This window comes from Mytilus trossulus, unplaced genomic scaffold (genome assembly GCF_036588685.1).
Source record: "Mytilus trossulus isolate FHL-02 unplaced genomic scaffold, PNRI_Mtr1.1.1.hap1 h1tg000024l__unscaffolded, whole genome shotgun sequence".
NCBI lineage: Eukaryota > Metazoa > Mollusca > Bivalvia > Mytilida > Mytilidae > Mytilus > Mytilus trossulus.
The window spans coordinates 7,249,624-7,270,923 of record NW_026963290.1 but is presented as its reverse complement, the minus strand read 5'-3'; the positions used below and the strand labels follow the sequence as shown (position 1 = coordinate 7,270,923).

Genomic DNA, 21,300 nt, shown 5'->3' with positions numbered 1-21,300 from the left:
ATTCAGGGAAGTTGCCAAAGTACAGATTCTATATTTCCTGATTCCACCTCTTAGGTCCGAGTACACAGTTATTTCGTAGTGCATTTCTTTTAGACAATAAATGTAAATAAAAAAAATCCCACCTGCGCTTTCTCAATAATATTTTTACAGTGTGTTGTACTTCTTTTGGGACAAATTATATCAAAATTATAGAAAACTTCATCGTCTCTAACTCAAAATATGGACAATTTTGTGTTAAGGGGGTCTTGAAATCTTTTGACAGCTTCCGAAGTGCTAATTTTTGACCTTTTTCAGCTGGACCTAATCACTACTTTACCTAAATATTTGTGACCCAAATTTTTTATTACAGTGTCATTTCACCCCCTAACTTGCTATATGAGGAATAAAACATGGAGAATTAAATTTGGAAGGGGTATAACAAAAATTGGCAAGTAACACACTGTCCACACTAAGGACTATATTCGTGGACAACGAAAATCAAAGGACGATAACTGTGTACTCGGACCTTATCATGGCTATGGCAATATTCTGAACATTTTTCCCCTGCCTATACCTGTAGAGATGAAGGTATATATATGATAATATAAAAAAAGAAGATGTGGTATGATTGCCAATGAGACACCTATCCACAAAAGACCAAAATGACACAAACATTAACAACTAAGGTAGTTTATTTGATCCCTTGATATTGAAATCAAAAGTCTTATACGTCAACTAACATTGAGTAACATCTTAATAAAATATCAATTACCATGATTACTGTTGATTCATTTATTTTTGTTGGTGTAACAATTTTTTTGTCGATTGAGAAAACAATTCATTGTCTGTTCGTTGATATTTGATTTTGTGATTTTGCTAAATCCAAGCATATATATATATGAAATTTTTAAGTATGTTTTTAATTTAAATTCAAATCCCTTAATAACAATGAATTCACAGTAGACTGTTACATATCATCAGTGTAGATATATTTGAATGTTGTCTTTCAAATATGCATCATGTGCATAAGCATGATAAGGGCATGATACTTCTTGCATTTTTCAAGTGTTTACATAATGTAACTTGTTTAAGGGCATACAATACAGTTACAGGAGAGGTAATGACGTTGCTAACGTAAAATGTTATTTTCGCGACGTCAAACTTTGACATATCGGGAAAAGATGCATTTTTCAACTGATTTTTATCATTCAAACTGATTTAATTTGAAAACGAATTCATGGACCCCTATTTTTCAAAAGAGCAATTAGTTTCATTTTGCAGGGAAATTATGTGACCAAAATTTCATAAAACTGTAAATAGAGGATTTTTTTTTATTTTGATAAACATGCAGCAAAAAATGACGTATTTTCGACAATTCATGAACATTTGGAAAATATGAGTTATTTCTGAATAAAAAATGCATAATGTTTTATGATACTTATAAAATACAGAAATTACCGATCATTTAACAAAAAACAATTTGTGTTTATCTTTTATAACAAAAAAGTTATGTCTTTCTTTCGTAACAGAAATTACGGCCACAAATCTGAATTATGAGCAAATATACAAAATTTCGACCTCATTTTACTCAACAAGTAGCACATGAAGGTATATTTTTTATTACATATTTGATTTAACTAGGTACAAAATAGCCTATATGCAAATTTTCATCAACTTGTAAATACAGGATCAAAACTGTATCGTATGCCCTTAAGGAGTCTTGAGGGTATAAAAATTTTGGAAAAAATTGAAGTTATTTTTTATTTTAAATTTTATTTGTTACCTTTAATAGATGTTACTTTATCATATGGATTAAAAATCATTCAAAATATCAATTGGTGTTGGCCCCAGATGACATTTAAAATGTAAATATCATTGGAAAAAGCTCCAAATTATCTCCCTTTGGTACAAGAATGCTATTTTTGGCATTAAAATTAAAATATCTTTTTTAACATGTTTATCTCAGCAGTGACCCATATTTTTTATTATCATTTTCAAATAAACCGTGCTAAAACTCAACTTTTGTAAAATTTGAGCGATTTCTTTAATTTATTCTGTTTTTATTTAGATGTTACCTTTTTTTTCTCCTATAAGTTCAATAGAAAAAAGTAACTTTACAAAAATTTGTAAGGGTTCCACGGAACCCAATGTCTCGCCTACTTTTGCTGAAAATCGCAGACTCAACAAAAATGAGTAAAAAAATCAATAAAAAGATTCCTCTTGATACTATCTTTTGATTGTAAGAAGCTTCTGTCCAAGTTTGGTAAAAATCCAGGATAGTTTATGAATCTAATAAATGTTTAAAAAAATTTAACTGCAAACTGTATGTAATGTTAACTGGAAGAAAAAATAAGTCCATTTATAAGTAAAAAACAGATACACAGGGACAAAATGTAGTATCGCTTAGTCCCCCTTTTTCGACAAAAGTCGAAGGCTCAACAAAAATGTATGCTTCTTTCCAAGCCAGATTGTGAGCTTAAATAAATTTTGAGATCATGCATTCATGTCATTAACATTTTAATATCCCAAAATGTATGCAAAATAACTGACCATTTAAGGCCAAACATGTCATCATCAATCATACTGACCATCCTGTACTACAGAGTTCAGTTGACATCCTTTTCATTATCTATAAAATTACATTTTTTGAAAGGTTAAAAAACCGAAATTAATATTTTTTTTAATATCAAGGTAAACAATTATTACTAGCTGTAAACATGTACCCCCTCCATTTTCATACAGACTACATATGCATAACTTTTACTTCCTGTACGCAAGGTTTTTTTTATCAAGATAGAAATAGCTGCAAACCTTGTAGCCAGTAATGGATGACTTTGAAATGGTGTGGCCCATTCTTCTTTACTCCAAGGAGCTGTGTCATACATCATTAAATCTTTATCTGTTACAGCTAAGAATACTGGTTTCCAGGTGGGGGTACCTTGCTCATTAGATAGCTAAAAAGAGTAACGAAACTAAATATAAATGTTTAATTAAAGCTACAAGATGTACAGTACACAGATTCCATTGTGTGAAAATATCTTTTTGGGTAAGATCTTTGTTCATGTTTATTTTGTCTGAAAACTACATGTGCCAAATATATATCAATTTCAATATTTATGTTGATGGCCTCACATGTGACCTTTTTTTAAGAAAGTCATAGATACTAGCTTTATATAGATGTAGATACAGAAACTACTATAAATTTATATAGATATTGGGGCATCTTATGATCCTGAGGATTTTTTTTATATTTTAATCGGTCACAAAATTTGTGTCATGTTGAATGTATAAAAATACATATATACACCAGTTAGTTCATATAATAATTCATCAGCCTGAAGCATTTATCAGTAAATGTTAATCCTCTGACTAATAGCCATATAATTGTATTTTATTTAATCAACACACTAACACATTTAAAATGTTATATCTGAAAATGTCTGACACACTTACTGTTCATGGTTTACATTAAAGTTTAAATTGGTTTCACTGTTTGTAATGAAAATAAAATACTTCTAAAGTATAGCAATAAATATAAACATCTAAACAATCTAAACATGTTAAAAATTATAAATTTGCATGTAATAAATCATGAAATCATACATGTAAAATGAATGGAATTTTCTTTAAAAAAAATGACCAGTTGGAAGTTGATGAACATGTTAATGCATGTTACTGTAGCCAAAAATATTATAATCTTACATAATGTATTTGAAAACCATTGTCATGGTTGAAAACTTTAACTCACCTGTTCAGATAACCATCCAATGTGTTTGATCTGCCCAGAGTTAGGAGCTGAACTCACCTGTTCAGATAACCATCCAATGTGTTTGATCTTATATAATTACCTCAGTTAGGAGCTGAACTCACCTGTTCAGATAACCATCCAATGTGTTTGATCTTACCTGAGTTAGGAGCTGAACTCACCTGTTCAGATAACCATCCAATGCGTTTGATCTTCCCTGAGTTAGGAGCTGAACTCACCTGTTCAGATAACCATCCAATGTGTTTGATCTCCCCTGAGTTAGGAGCTGAACTCATTATGTGGTTGGCTTCCTCTATACATTGTCTCATCAAAATAGCTACATTAGCATGGATTAGATTGAACCATTCTGAGGCGGTTCCAGGATCTGGAAACCTTAATATACAGGAACTTTTCCCATCAGGGGAATTGAGTTCTAAAGTTTTTCTTTCAGGATCTGCCATACTAAGATTTCTACATAAATAACATAATTTTAATGGGATTGTCTTTGATTCATTCCAGTTTGCCCGGGCAGCATCTCTCTGTGCTTCTTGACCTCCCCAACCTAAGTCATTCAATGCTGAGGTCTTTCTAAAATATGGACTCACTTCTCTTATATACTTCACTGAAAAAGAAAACAAACATCATGTTAGTAAAAAAATAAACACACAAATCATACATCTTAATGCACATGTATGTTATGGCATGTACATTTTGAACTACATGTACCATAAAATTATAAATTCTAATGCAACTATTTTGTAACAATTGTTCTGATTGGATGACAGCAAGCGTAAAATTCTCTATCTCCTTGTCTGTAACTAATGAAGCCGACATTTTGAATTTCGGAATGTATTGACATGTTATTTCTACAATTATAAGCAAAAATCTCACTTGTTGCGCCTAAAAATCATCTTTTTATCAAATTTTATTACATTCTGAAGCGACACAGAAGCGAGAAAACGCCCGGTGTTTATGTTTGACGCCGGAATCATACCTATGACTTCACCTAGTATGGGGACCAAAGAAGATAACTTCTTTTCGTGGAATTTTTTTTTAATGAAGATTATAATACACTGACATTATGATTAAAATTTAATTATGAGCTTGTTTTGCATTAGAATAGAGATAACTGTATTGTATTTGAAGCTTTTCGGACTTCCATCGGTAGTTTTACTGTCACAAATACCCGTTTACCTGTCTCCGCTCCGCGTCGCCAGGTAAACTAAATTTACGACAGTAAAACTACCGATGGACATCCTTAAAGCTTCAAATACAATACAGTTATCTCTTAAATGAAATGGAAAAAAAAACGAAAATTTAACAGGTTAAAGATATCTTGAGCATAACCACATAAGATATTGGATGAACATTGTCTCTGTTTTTTAGAATCAAACTAATAGTTTTCTTCATAAGGCAAAGCATTGCATCAATGTCCATGATGTCTCAAATTTCATGTTGATTTCAACTTGAAGAAGTTAGCATCATTTTGAAACATTTTTTTTATGATTTCAACATTGACTCGTCATGCTTGTTGAAGTTGTATTTTGTTTTAAACTATGTGAGGGAACCCCAAATGGCCCTATACATGAAACAGACACATTAAGGCCTCTACAAGTCAAAAGCAGACTTATTCAAGTGTACATGAGCGCTGGCAAATGAGGATTAGAGCAAATCTACTCTAACAATATACATCTGCATATTTTCTCATTGTGGCCTCGTATTTGAATAGTAAGTTAGTTACATTATATTTCAAAAACATATATGATGGAAAGAAATGATTCAAATCATTGAAAAAGTGACATTATCATAGCATTTTGTACATTTAACTGATAACCAAACCATTGAAGTACATGTACTTGTTTTGTATCTTTTAAAACTAGTTAATCTATCTATGAAGAGCCTTACAATATATATATATAGGAACTCTGGGGACATCACATCAATAAACTCATATCTGCCATAACATTTAATACACTTGTCTTTATCTTATAATTATCATTGTGATTAATATGTACACCTAACTAAACAATGAAGTCATGGCAGTATTTAATTCTGTTTGCTTCTTAGGCAATCTTTATTATATTCATACAAGTATTTAAAGTATGTCTAACTTATTGTACAATGTTGTAAATGGAGTGGTACATTGTACATTCTAACTGGCATATATGTACATTGTATATATCTATATAGTATATATACCATGTATACAATGTTCATGTGTATATGACTTGTACATAATTGTTTTGTACAAATGTTACAGAAATACATTTTTTTACATGTATGTAAAATAAGGAAATAGATGAAAATCAGAAATTACACAAAACAGTAATAAAAATTTAAAAAAACAAACATCAAAATATCACTAAAATAGCAATTCATTGATATATATACATATACATGTATGTGTAATGTCTACCTACATTGACCTAATTGGTTTTAAATATTTATATATAGTTACGTATACATATATTTATCATGTTTATGGTTCCATGGCTTAAGGAGGCTCGCGGTGATAAAATTTTCAGAAAAAAATCAAACGTTTATTTTTCATTACAAATTCTATTAATTACCTTAAGAAGTTGTTACTTTATCATATGGTACAAAAATAATTCCAAAAAATCAACACGTGTTTGCCCCAGGTGACTTTTAAAATGTAGTTATCATTGAAAAAGCTTCAAATTATCTCCCTTTGGTGCAAAAATGCCTTTTTTTGGCATTAAAATTTAAATATCTTGTTTAACTCATCGGTGACCTATATTTTTTATTGTTATTTTCGAAAAAGCTGTACATAAACTAAATAATTGTCAAATTTTAGCCATTTCTGTAATTTAGTTCTTTTTTAATTTCTATATTACCGCTTTTTCTCCTATTAGTTCAACAGAAAAAAAGGACATTAGCAAAAATGTATGCTTTTTTCGAAGGCAGATTGTGAGCGTAAATGAACGGTGACCCCATTTTTTTATTTCATTTTTCTATTAGGTATAAGATAAAGTTAATTTATAGAAAAATATAGCGAAATCTTATATTAAATAAAAAAAATGATTTAGACCCGCGAGCCCCCTTAACAGAAAAAAGGATGTTAAAATTGATAAAACAGTACTTAAAGGGGCATTACATACAACTTATGTCTCATAGAAATTTGTGGTTTATACATTTACACCATGAAGCTCGTCATTTTATTTATAAGCTTTGGATCTTCAAAATATTTTGTCCTTGAGCACCTACAATGTATATGTCATGCTAAATAAAACAAGCGCAACTATTTTCATTAATGTTCAAACACTATCAAAGGTAAAAAATTAAAAAGCCAATGATTTCCTGTCAATTTGATAAACAAAACTATTCCAAGAATTGAGTCCAGAATTACTCATTTTAGTATAGTCTGAAAACATCTGGTAACAGTGGTTATTAGCTTGTCTTCAAAATGTTAAGAAATATTAGGGATGTCTGAGAAATTGATCATTTTGAGTCGTTAAATTCATTTCATTTACATACTGTTGTCTTCCCTAAACTGCTCTTGAACCACTTTAGGAAAAGTGGTTAGAAATTTTTTAAATGGGATGCAACATTTAAAACAAGTTCGTTGATGTTATGAGTACGTATGAGCAATAATCAGCTGGTAATCTTTTTTGGAAAAAAGGCACCAACCTTCAAGTTATCACAAAATGACCGAAATTAGATGAAAAAAATTCCGGAAAATCAGCAATAGCTATACTTTTGTTATATATCATCTGCAACATTATATAAAGATATTTCAGAGTTAGGGAAAACACATTACTATTTTTGCATGGCTTTGTCCTATTTGGGGATTTACACAATAAAATTGTTAAAACGTTTTGATTACAGCATTGGTGACCTCTCTTAAGAGGTTGAAAAAGAGGGTACTGAACACAGAAACACATGAAATAAAAATCGCAAAAGTTTGGCTCGAAAAATAAAAATTGGGAAAAAACGAAGCATGAGAAATCAAAATGTAAATATTAAGGAAAAAGGTACCATAAGTTATTACTCAGTCGTTCGTGCAGTCTTTTTAAAGCGGGACATAGAGACCTTGTGTCCGCTTCTTGCATCTTATTTGAAAGATAAAAATATTCATAGTAATTTGATGGACTTCATTAATACCATACATATTGCAAAAGTAGAATGGTAACAACATAAATCAATTACTATTAGATTACACAAATTTCAGAAGGTATTATAACACAGTTGACTTTTTAATCAAATGCAGGACTTGCGGGACATGCACGAGAAGTAAAGAACACAAACATGAAACACAGGAAATAAATTAGGGGGAATTTGAAGCACGCAAATCGAGCCAAACACAAGAAGACAAAAACAAAAAACGTCAAAACACTAAAATACGGGAAATAAAAAGGCTGAAAACGTTGCACGAAAATAACCCTTTACCACCCTCCTACATGTATAATGTACACTTATAAGACATGTACATGTAAGAGGGCCCAGGCAGAAAAGTACAATTGACAGGTCCTCCTCTTTTGTGGGAAAATATGGTTGATTATAAGTAAGTCACTGAGGCACAACTTGAGCATGGCCTCTCCTAAGCAGTTAGTAGGTCCTCCTCTATGAAAATTTACGAATCCTCCACCTGAGCGACACTGGTGGGATGCTAGTCAAAATAATTATCTTGAAAATTGTCTTGGAAGGCTATTATATTTTTTTTTCTTTAACGCCTTACTTCATTTTTTTCTTTGACGCCTTACTTTAAAGTAAAGCGTCAAATAAAATCAAAGTGCTGGATAGCACCTGTGGAAAGTTTGCAATGGTAGATTGTAGTATTTCAAATAGATTGTGTGTAGATTGCATGGATAACTTTTTTTCCTACTTAAAAAAGAAAAAAACTTGATCAAGAAATAATTGTAACAGGATGCTGCTACGAAGTCTCCCAAACAAAGCTCTCAAAATAAGTCATTCCCACGGTCGCCTGACATTAAGCAAAGTCCAATACAAATTGGTCTGGTCTAGTAAAGTGATATTCATGATTTGGGGTGGGGATCTAGACAGTTTACAAGTTCTCAAACAGGCAGGAGGTAGGGTAAGAGTGGCCCTAGGGGACTAGCCTTTTATTTCATCTGATTTGTTTTATTATTCCGTACAAGAATATATGTTGTTTCAGTGTGGGGATTTCAACAGATTTCAAGTTTTCGAAAAGGGGGTGGATCTTGACTGTTTACAAGTTCTCAAAACAGGATGGGGTGGGTTAAACCGAGGGACTTCCTTATATTTCACTTTATTCGTTTTGTTGTCCAATACAAGAATATTTATGATTAAGGGTTGGGGATCTCAACCGTTTACAAGTTCTCAAACATGAGGGGTTAGGGATGACTCAGAGGTACTCCCCCTATATTTCATTGGTTTTGTTTTGTTGCCCCATAAAAGAATATATATGGTTTAGGAGTGATCATCTCGACCGTATAAGTTTTCAAAAAGAAGTTGGTGGGGTCACCCCTGTGGACTTCTATATTTCATTTTGATTTATTTTATTTTCTCATACAAAAATATATATGGTTTGTGGGTGGGGATCTCTACCGTTTACAAGTTCTCAAATTACAAGTGGGAGTGACCCCTAGGAACTCGCCTTCTTTTGAATTTGATTTGTTTTATTGTCCAGTACAAGAATATATATGGTTAAGGGGTGAGGATCTTGACCATTTCCAAGTTTTCAAACAACAGGGGGTGGGGCTGACCCAAAGGGACTCCCACTTTATTTCATTGAATTTGTTTTGATGCCCTATACAAAAATATATATGGTTTAGGGGTGGGGATCTCGACCGTTTACATGTTCTCAGACATGAGGGGTGGGGCTGACCCAGAGGGACACCCACTTTGTTTTATTTGATTTGTTTTGTTGCCACATACAAAAATATATATGGTTTAGGGGTGGGGATCTCAACCGTTTACAAGTTTTCGAAAAGAAAGGGGTGGGATGACTGACCCTTCTGGAGTTCCTATATATTTCATTTGATTTATTTTATTGTCCCATACAATAATATAAATGGTATATGGGTGGAGATCTCAACTGTTAATAAGTTCTCAAAAAAAAAACAGGGGGTGAGAGTGACCCAAGGGGACTCGCCTTTTATTTCATTTGATTTGTTTAATTGTAACGTATAAGAACATATAATGTTTAGGAGTGGGGATCTGACTGTTTTTAAGTATTCAAACATGAGGGGTTGGGTGGGGTGACACCATGGACTCCTAAATTTAATTAATTTGATTTGTTTTATGGTCCTGTGATCATTACTGAAAACCATGTGTGTATGTCACTTACTGTTTTCTTCAAGCTTATAATTTATTATTGTAATTGAAAATTTAAAAAAAAATCCCTTAGGGTTCTATCGGAAATTCCTCCCTTCTGTTGGCCCCTCAAAATACAACTAAATAGACCCCAAGAAGAAAAAACAAAAACTTTGTTTAGGAGTCTTAATAGCAATTAGTATAATTATGATTTTTGTTATAGTCCGATTTCTAATGCCGAATATATAAAAGGCCGTGTTTATTATAGTCCGAGTTTGTTGTGGGCCGAGATACCATGATACTTCCGATACTCTCGGGATTTTACATATTGAATAGAAATTTGTAAAAATCGTAGTAAGCAACGAAAAATGTTCATTCATGAAATATTTTAAACACGCTATTAATTTTCTCTTCAACCAGAGGAAGGTATGAAACCTTTGAAACCGGGATTGTAGTACTCCCGTTTGGTGGCACACATATATGGATCTGACGCATGTCTGAAGAATACCGATAAAATCATACCACGTAGAAACTGCTGTCTCGTGTGTGTATTGATTTTACTTTCCGCGTAGCGCAGATCCGCGAAGTAGTTTGTTCGTCTTTCAAATGAAGTTGAATTGTTTGATTTATCGATGAAATTTCAGTACATTTTTATTCAAGCTGTATGCTATTTAAAATAGAAGAGCTCAAAATTTCAAAAGCATCTTTCTATTATTAGTTTTCAAACACCAGTACTACATTATCTAGAAGTAGGACACACTTCCTAAAGTAAGTTAGTCTGTCTCTTTTCGGGTAAGGTCGATGCCTTAAGAAAGTTTATTGCTATAGCAAGCTATAGCAAACTTTCCAAAAAATATAATAGCCTTTCAAGACATCATTATCATTTGGACTAGGTGGGATGGGTACAAGTCAAATCGGCACCTGGTCAAATCGGCACCCATAAAAAAAGTCAAATCGGCACCTGGTTGAATCAGCATCTAGTCAAATCGGCACCTATTTAAAGTCAATTTGGCATCCAATAATATTGGATATAATATTATGGGACTGGGACTACATGTATTATGCATAATAGTAAAGATATTTATAAATAATTCTAAAAATTATAAATTTGATCATGAGGGGTTGGATTTTATCATGCATTACATGTTAAAAAGCAGTAAAAAAACAAAATACAAATTTTGTGACTGATGTTTTGATAAATTTTCTTTTCAATAACTTTAATCAAGCACATAGTGAAAACACAATGTAACACTTGCTTTTGTTTCGCATATTTATGTCATATTTTCACAACTATATGATACAACCTACTATTAATGAGAATTAATACAAAAACATTATCAGACCACAAAAAGACTTTTTATGGATATATATAATTGCGATGTGGTATCAGGAGAAAATTAAAATCAGAATTTAAACCATTCAGGTGTCCTCATTTCCATTGTGAGGACAAGGATAATAGCATGAAATGTTAGGTTAAAGTATATAAATTTGAATTTAAAGATTGAACTAGAACATTTTTAAAGATAAACTTGTATCACCTGGTGTAAGAAAATGTGTGTCAAAAAACTTATAACTTGTACAAAAACCCTGTACAAATTTACATCTTGTACACAACCGTATAAATATTAAACAAATTTAACATGGGTGCCGAATTACTACATCAAGTGCCGATTTAACCAGGTGCCAATTTGACTATAGATGCTGGGTGCCGATTTGACTGAGTGCCGATTTAACCAGGTGCCGAAGTGACTAGAATTCGGTGGCATGCCATCTGAATTTGAGCCCAAGTATTCTATTTCTATATAAATATTTGTGACTCTTGGATGCATTATAAGACTATAATATGAAAGTTTGGTTACCTTCTATATCTACAACTTTTTTGGCCTTTTTCAATGCTTTTACAGCATCATCATGAGTTGCTTCCCTTAGATCTTCACCATTTACAGACAAAATAGCATCTCCTACATAGAGCTTTTCAGTTTTGTCTGCCGCCATTCCTTTGAAGATTTTACTTATTAAAATTGGCATTTTATTCTCTTTGCCACCTTTTATACTGATTCCAAGGCCATTCTGTTCCTCTTTAACCACTCTCACAAGACGTTTTTGCCCGGCGAGACTGTCTGGTAACTGGTCCGTTTTAGGAAGTGTGCTAGATGCATCTGATGATCCAAGAGTGCTATTTGCTAACTCTGGATTTTCATCAAGTGTTAAAGTCAACGAATCCTCATTTAAAGTAACGTAAACTCTGCACCATTGCTGTCGAATATATACTTCGAACAGCCCAGATCTTGGCAGACCAGCCGCCATTTTGACAACCATCGTATCACGTGATTACTGTACTTACAGGGTGGGAAATTTCAAAGTTCTTTTGGGATCTTTTTTTTTTATTTAATCAAATTCCTGAAATTAATCAAAATCCTGAAATGAATCAAAATTCATTGTAAACCAATTTGAATGATCATTCAGAAATAAAACACCATATCTTAAGTTAAACTGCGGATATATATAGAAAATATCATGATTATTTTTTACTAATGATCGAGGGTCTCAATGCGATTTTAAAACTGAATAATGTCAATAATTGACAAACAGTGCAGAATAAATGACAAAACTGAGATAAAAAAAAATATGGGCAGCTTTTTGTAGTGGATCAGTTAGAAGTCTTTTATTAGTTTCTTGATATATTTTTCTTTGCAAATTGCAAAGAAAAATATATCAAGAAACTAATAAAAGACTTCTAACTGATCCACTACAAAAAGCTGGGGCACTTAACGCACAATTCCAGTCTGTATTTACACCAGCATCTAATATTTCTCATACAGAATTTGTCAAACAGTGTAACATGCCACAGAATACTTCTTTTCCACCCATATCAAAATTAATAATAAAAACAGAAGGTATACAAAAACTCTTACATAACTTAAATCCAAACAAAGCAGCAGGACCAGATGAAATTAAACCAAGATTTTTAAAAGAACTTTCACATGAAATTGCACCCATACTCACTATTATCTTTGAGAAGTCAATTAAAACAGGCGTTGTTCCAGATGACTGGAAAACTGCCCATGTCTCTCCTGTATACAAAAAAGGCCAAAAATATAACCCTGAAAACTACCGTCCTATATCACTTACATGTATTTGTTGCAAACTTTTAGAACACATCGTAGTAAAACACATCATGAAACATGCAGATAATCACAACATTTTATATCCCCTACAGCATGGATTTCGCAGAGGTCGATCCTGCGAAACACAACTATTAGAATTTATAGACGATGTCTCACTAAACATGGAAAATGGTAAACAAACAGATATTTTGGTCATGGATTTTTCTAAAGCATTCGATAAAGTTTCACATTCTTTTTTAACTAATAAGCTTCATCATTACGGGATACAGGGGGAATTAAATTACTGGATACAAAATGTTCTTAGCAATCGCAAACAGGCAGTAGTTCTAGAGGGGGAAAAATCTGAGTATGTTGCAGTTGAGTCAGGGGTTCCACAGGGGTCAGTTCTTGGACCAAGTCTTTTCCTGTACTATATTAATGACATTCCATCTGGTCTAACATCTACAGTACGTTTATTTGCAGACGACACAATAGTTTATTTGGCAATAAAATCAAACTCCGATGCATTAACACTACAAAAAGATATCGACAAACTGGCATCGTGGGAAACTACCTGGAAAATGGCATTCCACCCAGATAAGTGTAATGTAATTTCAGTCACCAGAAATAAAAAAACAATCACATTTAACTACACATTACACAATCATTCTTTAGAACATGTAACAACAGCAAAATATCTGGGGGTCACCATCAGTTCAAACCTTAAATGGGATGTGCATATTAACAACATATGCAAGAAAGCTAATAGCACACTAGGCTTTCTAAAGAGGAACCTGAACATAAGTTCAACATCCATTAAAGAGCAAGCATATAAGTCCCTAGTAAGACCATCACTAGAGTATGCTTGCTCTGTTTGGGATCCATACTTACAACAAGACATAGATAGCATTGAAAAAGTTCAAAGGAGGGCTGCGCGTTTTGTTACCAACAAATACAGAAACACCTCAAGCGTTGGTAACATGTTACAACATCTTGAATGGCGCAGTCTCTCTGACAGAAGAAAAGACTCCAGATTGGTAATGCTCTACAAAATTGAACACGAAAAGGTTGCAATCCCTAAACAAAATAAATTAATTCCACAAAAAAGACAAACAAGACATACAAATTCGAACAGCTTCCAAATTCCATCCTGCAAAACACAGTACAGAAAAGAGTCATATTTTCCAAGAACTATCACCGACTGGAACAAACTACCGGACAACATTGTAAATTGCACTTCAGTCGACTCTTTCAAATCTTCAATTTCAAAGCATCAATATTAACTCAATTACAACATCTTATTTTATTATACAAAACATTTTATATTTTTAATTTTTCCTATTTTTTAAAAATTGTACATTTTTCCAATCTATGTCTTGTTGTAAGTTTCCTCCTGTGACATAATCTTCAATTTGTTGAAGGCGGTCACTATATGGTAGAATAGAATAGAATAGAATAGGATAATTATCGATAATGGCGCCGCGCGTTAAGATATTAGCTGCGGAATAGAGATTCAGTAAAATGAACAAAAAATAAAAAGAGAGGAAAATGGTTTAAAGGTTTAATAAAAAAGAAACAATTACTCCCTCGTCCCTAATAAATAAAGATAATACAGGAGGGGCCAACCTCTAATGTAGATGATTTATAGAAGTGTGACTTTGCCGAGATGAAAAACGACAATAAAAGCGCTGTTCCTTTGCTTTATGTGTGTGTGTGTGGGTTGTTTTTTTTTTTTTTATTTTCGCTGTGCATATTCGGATGATTTTGTGTCAAGTTTGACTGGATACCCCTATTATTTTATTCTTTCTTTAACGTGGTCATTTCGTACACTGATGTTGAAATATTTCAGTTGACCTTTTTGGTATTTTTATTCCAGTCTTCAAACCTTTTCTATTTATTTTGACCTCCTCTTGAAAGTCTTTGATTCAGTATTATGTGATAAGAAGGCGGCATCACCAGTGCATATTCCCTAAACTGACCCCTCTTTATCTGTTGAAAAATATAAGCGACCGTTATTCTTCATACCGATCTTGGGTAATATTTCTATAGATATATCATCATTTTTGTTATGTATCCGCTTTCTTATGAATGATTGGTATATAGTCTCTGTTGATAATTTAGTGCCTTCATTGTATTCTATCAAATTTTAATTTCTTTTTTTGTGTTCGGGTCTCATATGATAGCAGAATATTCCACGATTGGTCTTACTGGAGATATGTATGCTTTTTTCATATTTTCCTCTGGACAATGTTAAACAGTGTATTTGTATTATGTTATATGACTTCTTTGTACCATTGTACAGAATTTCCATTCTCAATTTTAGGAAGATTATGTTTTTAAATATTTTTGTAGTGTTAAAAATTCTTCAATCTATATGAAGTATAACGTAATAAGAGATCTATATTTTAATTAGATTGAAAATCCTTTAGAGTTGTTCGCTAAAATATATACTTTTGATGGTTCTTTTCAGTCTACTCCAAATTTCATAGTGTATGCAGACTTGACAGATAACCTATTACTGTGTCTGTAAAACTGCAAATGATTAATTTCTGGAGTAGACTTCTTATTGCAAAAGAAAGTTGGACAAGGTATGATAAGGGCTATTTTTGGCCCCCTTTCCAAATAAGTTTAAATTGATATCAATGATGGTCTTAGTGTAGACACTTGAAAAAATAATGATTTTATTGTGTTCCGGTGAAAGGAAGGTTGCCTAGCAACGGTTTTTATGAAGAATGAAAATTATCACATATTAATTGCTTTATCAGTAAAAATTTTAATATTTGCAAATGATATTGTTTGTCCAAGAAGAACTTGAAGTCACAAATGAAAATACCCTTTGATTTTGTTTATTATATGCTTAATAACAACCTTGGCAACAGAAATGTTGCCTAGCAACGGTTAAAAAATTGGTGCTTGCCCCTCTTACAATGTAAGTATGAATTAAGCTGTTGTTTGAAGATTTTTTTTCCATTTGGTGTTTCATCCAATATTTTTTCATATGCATCTTTTTTTTTATTCTTTACAAATTCCATATTGAGCATAGCAACACAAGTGTTGCTTAGCAACAGCAAACCATGTTTGAATTAAAGTCAACTACAAATCAATAAGTAATTTTATTGAACAAATGAAATTGAATGCAATACACATTGTCTTTTTCTAAACATGTTTAGTTAGAAATGAAAACTTAGTTCAATTGTAGGTCACTACACGCTGATCAACAACTAAATTACATAACAAGTGCATATCAACAATGCAATAATAGGTTCTTTATATATTTTGAAGTATGAGCTAAGTTATTTTTTTAAGAATATACTTCTTATACTGTGTTACACTATAATATACACATCTAGATTATCATTATTTTTTGGACGAATTCTATATTGAGTATAGAATCCCACATCTTACTAAGCAACATCAAACATTTTGTTTAATTTGTAGACCAGTACAAAATCTTTGTTTCAATGTGAAAGTCTTTTCATGAAAACAAGAATATATAAGATTTAATAATTTGAGATGAGTTTAAACAGTTTTTAAAGATACTTAACAGTTAATGGAATAAAAGAGACGTGACTTGTACCACATACAGACATTGTGCGGAATAAAATGTCTAATCCAGGCAATTACGAATTAATATGATGTACACATGTAGGGGTTGGAATAAATGTGTCCTCTGCATGGGTACAAACCTATGGTGGATTAGAAACGACTTATCAAGGCAAAAAGGGGTGTGTATAAATCATTTTTGGAGTTATTAACGAGGCATTTAACCATAAAAGTTAAAGGTCAATTAATTGGACCTTGAGATCAACGGTAAATGTCATAATGATATTGAAATTGAGAATAGAAATGGAGAATGTATCAAAGAGAAATCAACCCGACCAAAGAAAAAACAACAGCAGAAGGTCACCAATAGGTCTTCAATGTAACGATATATTCCCGCAACCGGAGGCGTCCTTCAGATGGCCCCTAAACAAATATGTACTAGTTCAGTGATGATGAACGCCATACTAATTTCCAAATTGTACAAAAGAAACTAAAATTAAAAAAATACAAGACTAACAAAGACCAGAGGCTCCTGATTTGGGTCAGGCGCTAAAATGCGGCGGGGTTTAACATGTTTACGAGATCTCAATCCTCCCCCTATACCTCGAGCCAATGTTGAAAAGTAAACGCATAACAATACGTACATTTAAAATTCAATTCAAGAGAAGTTCGAGTCTGATGTCAGAAGATGTAACCAAAGAAAATAAACAAAATTAGACTGTTATGATATCTGATTCATGGCTATACACTGTATGCCAAATATCACAAGTCAATGTATAAAAACTAAATAAGTGTAGACCAGGACAAGTGTGTATGAGAATAAAATTCCAAAAAAGAAGAAAAAAGTAATATGTTTAACATAATTAATCGATTCATTTCATTTGAAGCCAGGGAAAATTGACAAAGACAAGTGAAAACTGAGAACAGAATGAACTGTTTTCTTTCACGATGAAATTTACTATAGTTTGAATGGTTTTACAGTAGTAATTTTGAGGCCCTTTATAGCTTGTTGTTTGGTGTGAGCCAAGGCCCCGTGTTCATATCTATAATGGTTTACTTGTATACATTGTTATTTGGATGGAGAGTTGTATCATTGGCACTCACATCACATCTTCCTATAACTATGGAACATTTTTGTTATCTGTAATTATGATGTGAATACTGGCAATGACGGAAAATGGTTTCACTTTCCTGTCAGTGTCAAATGATTTGTGAAATATCATGTAAAATGCATGTATGTGACTAATTTGCATTTTGCATTTTTTCGTTTTGTTTTTGTGTTTTTGTAATTTGTTTATCAAAATGAACTACAGTTTTAATTGGACATGAAAGTTACTAATAAGAGTATACTAGTATAAGTTCGGGTTAGGGTGAAGGTTGTCGCCTGTTTAAACGTTTACACATGCTGCGTTTGTTTGCAACTAGAAAGGAACCTGTTCAGTGGTTGTTGTGGTTCATACGTGTTCCTCGTTTCTAGTTTTTTTTATATAAAGATTAAACCGTTGATTTTTCTGTTTGAATTGCTACATTAGCCACTTGTGTGTCCTTGATAGCTTGCAGGTTGGTGTAAGCCAAAGCTCTGTTTTAAAGGTCGTACTTTGACCTGTAATTGTTTACTTTTTACATGTTGTGTCCTGGAAGGAGAGTAGTATCATTGGCACTCATACCACATCTTCTTATTTCTATAAATGTTGCAAAAGTTATTTCTTTTGGGTGGATGTGTATGTTTAAGCGCGGATTCATATAAGATGGATTCTTACAGTATGCACCCTTTAAAGGCCTTTTATTCATTCATTGTACAATTTTATAAATATAATAAATGAATTAAAACGCCTGATATCGTGGGTTCTGACACCGGCCTGGTCAAACTTAAGACTTAAAAATTGGTATTTGCTGATTTCCGTCAATCAATTGGCATTGAGGGGTAAGAACAAAAACTAGTTGGATCGGAGTGTCAAGTTAGGGTAATATGTCTTCCAACGGACTGTAACCTTTTAAGCTATAGCATACTAAAAATTAATGAAACAAACAACCCATTCAGCAACATGATGTCCAAAAGTGAGCACTTTGTGAATTATTATTGAAATAGTAACTTTTATGAATTAACTGTTAACAAAACTTTATATTGTTTGCAAAAACTACGGATAATATATTAAGGAACAAATAACCTTTATTCCCAAAAAAAATCGGAATTTTGAGCCTTTAATGGCCCTTTGACATTCTGTTATTCGACCGTCACTGATGATTCTTTTGTACGCGAAACACACGTCTTACAAGCAAGATATCTTTAATTATGATGCGTTTTTCTTCCTTTCATATTCAATACTTGTTTTATTTTCTTCGACGTGTAAATATCTGATTAAAAAATAAAAGAAGCTTTTATTCTTTTGAATATGTTTAAATTCATAATACATGAAGTGCTGTTATTTTAGAAGATATATGATTGATTGAATGTTATTTTCTGACCGTCCAGTGACAAATACTTTATGCATGCAAATTTTAACGGAAAGATATTAGGAGAATGATTTGCAAACAAGAAATACGAAGTAGCACCAAGTTGTCGTCAAGACAGAACAACGGGAAGGCGGGTGACAATTACAAATAATAAGTCCAATAAATTCAACGCCATGACCAAAAAAAATAACTCAAGATACATAATTTAGATCATAAAAGTGTTGGATAGTTTTTTTTAATTTTGATTATTGTTACACTTACACAAATAACTAATTAAAATGGTCACATGGTGTCTTCTTATGTGAGGGGGGGAAGGGGGTCCCCTTCTCCCTTCTCCCACCCCTCATCTCCTTTCTCCTACCAGGCCTCTTCCCCTTTCTCCTACACCTCTTCTCCTTATTTGATTTTTTTTAATTTACCGGAAAAAAGAGAGATATTTTATTTTTTCATATTTTATTTTTTTTCTCCAACTTTTCTCCTTTCTCCCAGCCTTCCTCTCCTTTCTCGTACCCCCTTTCTCCTTTCTCCTACCCCTTTCTCCCTGTCTCCCTTACCCCTGTCCTTCCCCTCTTATGTGATATGAATTACAGTGTATGTATTTATTCACAGTTCTGTAGTTTATTTTCGCCATCTGTATTTTTATTAAATGATTGTCTAAAATGTTAACTTGGCATGCCATACTTGGTAGAAATGCGGACGTGAAAGAAAGCACTTTTCACAAAAGTGTCAACGGAGATTAAAACATTCCAGGGCGACGATTTCGTCAATTATGAAACAAAATACGTATATATGCACTTTTTGAGTATGAACCAGTTATTATATTCATTCACAATTACGTTCCCAGTATTTCTCTGAAGTTTATCACAGTTCCGTTTATTTTTGGGTCAGATTTCGACGGTCTGCTAAAATGTCACTTTAAATTCAAGAATAATGAGTAAATGAATATCCTGTTTTCCTGTCTCAAATATATGTTAATTTTTCGTCCTAAAGAAAGTAGCTATTATTATAGAGTAGCAGGAATACTTTTCCGTCGTCAGATCTAGTAAATACCGGAAATCATCTCCGGTCCGCAGTTCGGTTAAAAATTTCGATGATTCAATGAAAACAACGACGATTTTTTTGTCACTTTTTTTTAATTTTTAACTATGAGCGTACTTACGACCCACTAAAATATTTGAACTACATCAACATTAATGTTCAAGGAATGTCTGGTATAAATATGATCGTGGGTCGTAGGTACGCTCATAGTTTAAAATGCAGAAAAAGGTTTGGAAACTGCCATTTTTCTGCCCTTTTCGCGAATCTTGAGGTCTTTACAGCAACAGAGCATGAATACTATCAACGGAAGTTGAAAAATCTATTGATGTTAACAAAAATATAGGTTTTAAACTTTAAGAATAATGTATTATAATTAATGGCAAGTCACTTTTAATTTGAACGAAATTAGGGGGCCGTTCTCTAATGCTTATCGTACCTTGTCCTTTGTGCTGTATCATATAAACTTGTCTTTTTATATTATAATGATTACGGAATAGTCACTAAGTGGATATCATATATTAATATTTTTTTTTGATAATTATGGTATGTTCAATATATGGAATGCACAGTTTGCTGATAAATGGGTGTCAAAATGTATTGAGCAAAAACTCAAAGGTCAGTTTCAACAAGAATGTCACTTGTTTGTACTCAGCACAAAACTGAGGAACGCTCGGTAAAACCTTGCATTTACCCGGTTTCTCAGCCTCATACAAATAAGTTAATATTATTCTGACATTGACCTAATATTGTATATTTATTTTTAATTATTTCAGTCATATTTTTGTGTTGGATTTCCATGTTTAATTACTTTTCAAAAATCTGTAAAAATTGAAACATTTTAACTTTATGCAAAGAATTATTCTTTACTTAGCTGTTCATAGATTTAATAAGCTTTTCTTTAACCATAAAGTATAACATGTAACATGACTATAAGGTAATGTGTTATGATTTCTAATGATGGAGAAAATGTCCACGTATAATTTAGTAGCTATAGGTCATCGTGTGACCTTGAACAAAGAGAAAATCTCAACCCGTGCGTCCAGCTATAAAAGAAACCCACCATTACACATTTATACCAATTCAAACGAGAAAAATATCTACGATTTATGTACAAAACACGTATTGAAACGAAAAAAAACCCCAAATATTATAAACAACAACAACTGCTAAATTACTGAC

The 21,300-nt window shown here is 32.4% G+C and overlaps 1 protein-coding gene across 2 annotated transcripts in view; it reads right to left on the bottom strand.

The window, feature by feature from the left end:
• LOC134698970 (beta-1-syntrophin-like) overlaps positions 1-12,309 on the bottom strand; it is a 146,059-nt gene extending 133,750 nt beyond the window's left edge. For both annotated transcript variants that reach the window (XM_063560658.1, XM_063560655.1), the window contains exons 1-3: positions 11,839-12,309; positions 3,964-4,346; positions 2,791-2,933 (exon numbers count right to left, since the gene is read on the bottom strand). In XM_063560658.1, the coding sequence (XP_063416728.1) occupies positions 2,791-2,933; positions 3,964-4,346; positions 11,839-12,298 (986 nt within the window). In that variant the 5' untranslated portion in view covers positions 12,299-12,309. The remainder of the gene's footprint in view (positions 1-2,790; positions 2,934-3,963; positions 4,347-11,838) is intronic.
• Positions 12,310-21,300: the final 8,991 nt, after the last annotated feature.